General features: G+C 23.2%; 1 protein-coding gene across 1 annotated transcript; it reads left to right on the top strand.

Moving 5' to 3' along the window:
• The first annotated feature begins 537 nt into the window (after positions 1 to 537).
• LOC124916033 (auxin-responsive protein IAA29-like) lies at positions 538 to 1,856 on the top strand. The gene is made up of 4 exons (XM_047456769.1): positions 538 to 767; positions 1,233 to 1,486; positions 1,559 to 1,646; positions 1,726 to 1,856. The coding sequence occupies exons 1-4, from the start codon at positions 538 to 540 to the stop codon at positions 1,769 to 1,771; spliced, it is 618 nt and encodes a 205-aa protein (XP_047312725.1). The 3' UTR covers positions 1,772 to 1,856.
• Positions 1,857 to 8,777: the final 6,921 nt, after the last annotated feature.

The raw sequence follows: 8,777 nt of genomic DNA, 5'->3' as shown, positions 1-8,777 counted from the left end.
CAAAAATAGCCAAACATATTTATTTTATTAAAATTTAAATATAAAATGACATTTTATATCTGGTTAGGTTTTGAGTGACTGTTTTAGTGTACAGTAATACTTTAAATATTCATATTTTTATCGTTATATTTACACGACTTTTATTTATATAATATTTCATTGAATTTTTTTTTTAATTTTTTTTTATATAACTGATATTTTAGTATATTTTTTTAATACAAGAAATCCAAATAACCCTTTTTTTATATATATAAAAAAAAAAAAAAAAAAAAAAAAACCAAGATCAAACAAGCTCCAAATTAGAAAGGAGGCACAGCCACAAATTGGATTCTCTTGTTCTTTATTCTCTATATATAAAGAACAGAAACTGATCATCATATGATACCCAAATTAACTCAATCAAAAAGCCAAAACTGAAAAAATCTCTTTTGAAATTACAGGCATCTGTCTTAATTTGTGATGGATCTTCACTTAGGTCTAGCTCTCTCTCTCATTCCCACTCAGATGATCAGTTCCTGCTTTGACCTCAAACCAGCCATGGTTTCCGGCAACCAACACGGCTCCTCCTCCGGCTCCAGCCCCGCCGCAGATGAATATTATTGTGGCAATAGCTTGAAGAGAAAAAGACAAGCTTTTGAGAAGAAAAATGATCAATTAGTGATCACACCCACGACCACGACTCTGCCTCTTTTATCTTGGCAGCATAACGAAGAAGAAGAAGATGATGACTTTCATGATCATGAAAATCACTCTTTCACTACCAAAAAGTATTCTTTCTCTCATATATCTAAAATTTTTAAAAATTAAGTTAACTTTTTTAATATTTTTACGAAAATTTGATCTGGGTTCAAAATATTTTGTACGTGAATAACAATAACGACGTAAAAATATCGTCGTTATTGATCGTTTCCGTCGTTAAAAATATTATCGACAGTAAATTAGGTATATTTTGTTTGTTTACTTTATATTATTATTGTTCTAGCTCGGGCAGGTTTTATGGAAAAAAATTAACACGAATAGATTTTAAATCCTAGCTCCGCCCTTATCTAGGTTGGGCTTGAAAAGAATTTATGAATAAAATAATAGATAAACATAAGTTTTTTTTTTAATGAATTAAATTGAAAAAATTAAGAATTTATAAAATAGTGTAACATTCTTATTGTAAAATAATAATTAAAAAAAAATATTTATTTTTGTGGACCGAGCCCTAACATAAATCCACTCTTGAGTAGTGACGACGAAGAAGATGTCGGAGTTGTTGGGTGGCCACCAATAAAGTCGTGGAAGAGAAAGAAGTGCTACCGCGAGCAGCAACGCCGGCAGAATGGGCGGTTGGTGGTGGTCGGAGGAAGGATGGTTAGAAGTAGTAATTATGTGAAGGTGAAAATGGAAGGAGTGACAATAGCAAGAAAGATTGATTTAAGTCAATATAACTCATTTGCATCACTCTCCACTTCTTTGATTTCAATGTTTGGAATTAGATCAGGTATTTAGTTAAAATTATTTATTTAGATTTTGATTGTTTTAGATTATGAACTAAATTAAAGGGTGTATACAGATATAGAATATAGGTCTAATTATGTGTTGACATATCAAGACAAAGATGGAGATTGGTTGGTTGCTGAGGATGATTATGTACCATGGAGGTAATTTTTAATTTAATCTAATACAATTTTATTTTATATTTATAAAATTATTTTCAAATTTATATATTTTATTTTGCAGATCATTAGTGGAATCAGTGCAACGTCTAAAATTACAGAGATGTTAATTTGTAATGAATTTTATGATTAAGTTTTCTTATGTCAGTTTGTTCAAAGAATATTAGAAATGTGACAACAACAATAAAAACAAATTTTGTTGTTTAAACATAATAATAATTATCTAAGGTTAAGTACTATTAATTTAATCTAAAGTGTTATTAGTGAAAATTAAACAATTTTTTTTAGTTTTTTAGGTGAGTTGAGTTAAAATAATTTTACAAAAAATCTATTAGTTTGTAAATTGTATGAATTAAGAGCTCTACACATTGAGAACATATTCAATTTTCATAATGACATGTTAATTAAAATATTTTCATAATGATATGTTAACTAAAATTGAAATTACAATATTGAATTATTGTGGTATTTAAATAAGTGTACAAATCAAATTAGTTGAGAACATATTCAATTTTCATAATGACATGTTAATTAAAATATTTTCATAATGATATGTTAACTAAAATTGAAATTACAATATTGAATTATTGTGGTAGTTAAATAAGAGTACAAATCAAATTAGTTGAGAAGAAAACATTATCTTATTTTATTTCTTCTTATTATTGTTGTTTTTTAAATATTAAAAATTATTATTCTCGTCTTAAATTAACTAATACGTTTTAAGTGAGAATTGAAATTCTTAATATTTGATTTCTTAAAAAACGATATGAATGCTACAATTATTAATGAAATATAAGTGATCATTATGTAATTTGTAAATGAGGGATAGGGAGGGAATTTGGGAGAGGAAATGAGAAAAGAATTATGTGTCACTATATAACTAGTTGAAAAAATGATAAAAAGGTAAGAAGAGAAATTTTGTTATTTTTTCGACCAATTAGATTACGCCATGTCATTCTCTCTCTCAAATTCTCTACTCAATCATTATTCTTTGTAAATATTGTATATGTAACCATTTTGTTTATTTTAGATATGTCATACTCTATTTATACTAGTTTTCTTTTCTTACAATACATTTAATTTTTACAAAAGTTACAAGTAAAAAAATGCTATATTTAGAAGAGATATTTTTTTTTGAAATGATATGGAAATTTGAATTTTTTTTGTCAATGAAAAAAAAACTGACATACCCATAATCATAACTTTTATTCTAATTTAAGAAAATTTAAGATAAAATTCAACTAGTGATTTTTATCTCTTAAGTACCCACTCTTGACTATGACTATTCAAATATAACAGTGGGGATATTAAATGTTAATATTTTTTTATTAAAAAATTTATTACGGGATGCACTATTTTTCTATGTAGATTGAAGTTTGAACAAATGTTTTTTTTTTATATTGATTTTGTGTCAAACAACATATTATAAGTAGATTTCATGGACTAGTCACTGGTCCATAGCTCAATATGGATGATTACATGGGCCTAATTGGGCCTCTCCTTTTTACCCAAATAAGATTATACTAGATAAATAATATTTTTATTTTTTTTGTCAAATACAAGAGAAATAATTCAATTGAACTTAGAAAAAAAAATGGTATAAAATAAGTGAAAATGAAGAAGAGTTGAAAAAAATTATTGGTGCCAGATGTGTATATGTATGATTAAGAAAGTGACAGTATCTTAAATTATATTGTCCTTTTTCTTGCTGCATAGCTTTCATAACCATGTGTTATATTTTCCATTTAATTATTTATATTTTTCTTTTCTTTATTTCCCACTAAATCTTTCATTTCTAGCCACAAATACATGGCATATTTTCAATGCCACAAATTTGTTATTTTAAATTATGTTCACACATATATAAATAAGAGTTTCAATATGAATTATTTAATTTTAGTATATTATATATAAAGGGATGTGTTTTAATATAAGTTCAATGATTAGTAATAATATAATGTTTGAAGACTTCCAATTCAATTAATCATGGGTTTCTATTTATTTATTTTTGAATGACATAGTGTATCTAAACTTTTTTCATGAATGAAATAATAGAGGATGATTATTAATTTATTTGAGATGTCTACCTCATACTAATTATTTTTGTTTGTTATGTCCAATTAATGAATTCTTGAGTTACAATTTTTTTATTTATTGAGTATCTATAGACCAGATGAAAACAAATTTTAATTTTGAAAAATCATTAGTAATTATAAAAATATACAATATATACTCATTTGACATGGTCTGTATCTCTTATTCAGAGGCCATCTTATTTTGTTAATTTTTATGAATTTCTTTATCATATTGGTTAAACAAGTCTTTCAATTATGATTTATATGTAAAATGTGTGTATTAAGGTTGATTCAAATACATAAAGTTTATAATTTTATAATTTTTTTAGTTTTTGTAGTTTTTATTTATATATAAATAAAACTAAAGCTTTGTTCGGTTTTAGTTATTTCACTCATTTCTCATCCATCACATTACTTAATTCATCAATCAAAATACTAAAATATTATTTATTTTAAATTATTATTTTTTTATATAAAAAAAATGTGACTGACATTTTAAAAATGTGTATTAAGGTGATTCAAATACATGAAGTTTATAATTTTATAATCTAGTTTTTATTTATATATAATAAAATTAAGGCATGGTTTAACTCATTTCTCATTTCACTTAACTCAATTTATTATCAAAATATTAAAATACTTTTTATTTTAAATTATTATTATTATTATTTTATTTATTATAAAAAAACGTGGCCACGAGAGGTTAAGTACATAGTCCGCAAACACAAATGACAAACACATAACCCGCAAACACATCTGACGGGCTCAAACTCAAGACTTCTCAAAGAGAAAGAGGCTGAGAATGTTCCTATCTTGTTGCCACTAGACAAGAAAAGAGGATTATTTTATATATATATATATATATACTTTTTAAGTCTTTTTACCAAAAATAATTATCACTTTCTCAAAATCGTCGACTATCATTATTTTATTTATTTAGATTATTCAAAAGTTTCATATCCAAACAAGCTCTAAAGCTTTGTAAAATGTTTGTTTTTAAGTATGTGAAATTTAAATTACTTAGAAATAAGTTCATAAAAACTACTTTAGTTGTTGGATTTAATTTTGTATAAAAAAAAATGTATGTCAATTAAAACTTAAAAATAAATCAGTAAATTCTTATCCTCTTATCCGTGACCCATACTTACGTGGAGTCTACGTACTTTGTTATTTTCTTCAATATTTTCTACTTAATAACATTTTCCTAACCAGATTTAAATTATTATCTCACAAAGAAACTATATACTCTCTAATTTAGATTTATTTAAAAAAATTGTTTTTATTTATTTATTTTATATATATATAATGTTTAAAAATAATATATATAGTGAGATAAATATTTAGAATTTGTTTGTTTATCTTAATCTCAATCCAAAAATTAATATATTTAAAAAAATGAGAAACATTTTATCTATTGAGTTGAGCCACCACTTATTAATATTATTGATATTGTAGCAAAAATTAATTTAAATATTAAATTAATTATCACAATTTCAACATAATAAAAAATACATTATAAAAAAAAGAAAAAAATGACAAGCATTAACATACTCTCAACTTTAAATTTATTATGTTTAACTTTTAAAATAAAGAATAATTTAGACCATTATTTAATAATCTCAATAATTATTTAGTTAAGAAATATATAAACAATACCTTAATAATTTACATTCCTTACATCATGTGATGAAGTTTCCTTGCACTTATCATCGACGCTAGCTAGGTAAAATAATATTAAATTTAAGAGTTGGTGTGTTAGTATAATGTAATAGATCGATATTTAATTATTTATAATGAGATTAATATAAAGGTATAATATAATTTGCAATTAGATAGATCGTACGTACAGCATAAATAATATAAAATTAATCAGTATATATATTTTTTTTGAATTTAAAATCATTTTCAAACTATTAATTTGTGTTAAAAATATGTATAAATTAATTTCTCATATATATACGTTGCATAATTATTTTTCACTTTTTTAAGTTTTATTTCGAGTAAAATTTTGCCCTTTGTTCTGAGATGACTCTTTCAACTTCATTCTCAAATGACGACGTGTCTGCTATGTTCCATTACCAGACAAGACAATGACAATGCAAACTAAGGTGACGAAGAATTAGTTGTTATTCGTATTATTCATATTCAGATATTGTGTGTTTGTATTGTATCTCCAAAATATCATCTCTAAATAATAAATAAAATTAATGTTAAAAAAAAGAAAGATATCCGATAAAGTCAAATGTAAATAGTATGATAGAGATTATAAAATATAAAATATAAAATATAATATCATAATACAAAACTCGTAATATATTTGAATCAGCGAGTTATAAATAAGTTACACCAAAAGGGCGACTATCCCTTAGTAAGAATGAATTGAGAGTAAAAATTAATGTAATTTAGAGACTAAATGAGTTTATTAGTCAAAAATAAGTTTTAGTCCAAATCTAATAAACACAATCTAGTTGAAAATATAGGCATTAATGCTTAAATTCCGACCATAAAATAAGGATTGTTCATATTTCGAGTTAAATTTTTCTTTTTTTTACTTTTTGAAATAATCTAACTATTCCAAACAAAAATAAATGTGTAAGGAACGGTTTGAATCAAAAATAAATATATAAGAAATAATTTCAAATAAAATTATATATAAAAAGATATTTACATTATCCACAAATTAATAGTCCTAAGTTTATAGAAGGAATCAAAACAAAAATAGCATGAAATCATCGCATGATAATGAAAATTGAACAAAAATATTAGGTTATTTACTAATTTACTCATTGTGGATAGGAACATATTTATCCAGCTTTGGCTTCATTATGATGGGTACCAATTACCAAACTCGAATTAAATTATTGTATATTTTTATGTTGTTATAATTGAATAGTGGATATTAATATATTTTATTCAATGTATGTTGCTAATTCATAATTTTAAAAAATATATATTTTATTAAGTATTTTTAAGGTTGAATCATTATTCAATTAATTAAATGTTCATGTAGTGGGCAAAACTACTTTATCTAAGTCAATGGATATTTTATATATTAATTTTATTTCTTGTGTCACGTATATATATTTTCAAATTATTTTAATGTCATAAGAAAATAAAAATGGAAGAATTTTATTTTCTTATCCATATGCTTTCTTTAATCCATATTTTTTTATACTTATGGAGGTGGTTTGAAATGTGTTATGGGATTTTTTTATTCAAATTTTATATATTTTTAATTATCAATCACTTAATTCATAAATCAAAATTAAATTACTTTATTCTTATCAATTTTAAATAATAATAAATTATAATAATTTAACTAATTAAAAATTCAAATAATTTTTTTTTCATCTAATAAAATATATAATAAAAACTCACAAATAACTAACATCAAATAAGCTTAGAGCTCGTTTGATTTTTGTTTTTCTTATTGATTTTTTTCTTAAAAATCCAGTTTAATTAAATAATAAAAATGTCCTTATTTTTTTTCTCTCTATTTTGGAAAATAATTAAATAATTTGAATAACTTTGATATTTAATATATAAAAAGAGTGATTAGATTGATGGAGTGATTATTTAATAGTTGTGTTTTTGGAATAAAATTCAGATAAAACCCTAATAACCACTAAATCAAACAAGGCCCTAGTGCACTTTGATTTAAACCTGCATGTTACAAATTAAAGTTAGCTTGTTATTTTTTATGTATTTTGTTTTAAATATATATTTATATATTGTTTTTAAATATTATTCAATTACATTATTTAAATGATTGTTTTTAAATATTATTCAATTACATTATTTAAATGATCAATTAATAAAATAAAATTTATATTTAATATATGTTTTAGGTAATTAAAACTATATAATCTAGTTGTTTTGAAATATTAGGTATTGTTCGTTTCAGGTTATTTAAATAATTTAGAGAAAAAAAATAATGATTATGAGTAATGATTTTGAGTAAATAATGATGTTTTTTTAGTAAAAAAATTTAAAAGGTATTCATATATATATAAATAAAATAAATAATAATAATTTAAAATAATAATTTAAAATAAAAGGTATTTTAGTATTTTGATTAATGAATTGATTGATTTGATGGATGAGAGAGAGTGATGTGATAATTGATTTTGTTGGGTTATTTGAAAAACCTGAATAAGAACAAGGCCTTACTATTTATCAAAACTAGGAAGATCCCCGTGCGAACGAATAAAAATATATTGTTACAACATCCCACCTACAACAAATTTGGTGTTGAATTAAAAATTGAAGTGTTATTAGTTTAGTTGGTTAAAAAGTTGTATTTGTTTTTGTTAGGTTGCTGAGATCGAAACATACATATAGCATTTTTTATTTTATTTTTAACCGTTTTAAAGTTTATGAGCGGGTCAACTCAGAATCCGACCCAAATATCAATTTACTTTCACATATATATCCAAATTAACCACAGCTTTTGACCCGATAATTTGGACCCTTTCAAAATTAAGCATCATTATATAGATAGATAATGACTCGAGTTATTTGAATAAAATAATTAATATTTTAAAAATATTGTAAAATAAGTTGTGAAATTTTATTCACCATTTGAATGATTTAAAAAAATAAAAATAAAAATTCAAATAAACAAGTCCTTAAAGAAAGCTTATTGGTAAACGTCATTCCACAGACCTGTCATGTGGAGCACCCTGACATGTGTATCGCAATTATTCTTATCTTTTCTCGCCTTGATTGACGTGGATCATTTCGTTTCACGAGATATTTAATATCTCGCGATAATATACGATACGATAAATTTATGCATTGCTGTTACTGAAAAGGACACAAATAAATAGCATTCAAATCTTAGTGCTTGTTTGATATCATGTTTTATAAAGAAAAACTTTATTTAATAATTGCGTGTTATTTAATTTTTTTTGAATAAATTAGTAAACTATATTAAAATTAAAATTAAAATTAATAAATATATTTTGATATTTTAATTATAAATTAAATGATTTAATAATTAAAATAATAATAATATAATAAATAATTAAAAAAACGAATC

This window comes from Impatiens glandulifera, chromosome 9 (genome assembly GCF_907164915.1).
Source record: "Impatiens glandulifera chromosome 9, dImpGla2.1, whole genome shotgun sequence".
NCBI classification, from domain to species: Eukaryota; Viridiplantae; Streptophyta; class Magnoliopsida; order Ericales; family Balsaminaceae; genus Impatiens; species Impatiens glandulifera.
The sequence above is the reverse complement of the archived record's forward strand: the minus strand, read 5'-3'. Positions and strand labels throughout refer to the sequence as shown.

Bases quoted from the DNA above. Each gene is read 5' to 3' on its own strand.
- LOC124916033 (XM_047456769.1), top strand. From the start codon at position 538: ATGGTTTCCGGCAACCAACACGGCTCCTCCTCCGGCTCCAGCCCCGCC. The intron at 768-1,232 runs GTATTCTTTCTC...ACTCTTGAGTAG, and splicing joins CACTCTTTCACTACCAAAAA to TGACGACGAAGAAGATGTCG. The intron at 1,487-1,558 runs GTATTTAGTTAA...GGGTGTATACAG, and splicing joins AATGTTTGGAATTAGATCAG to ATATAGAATATAGGTCTAAT.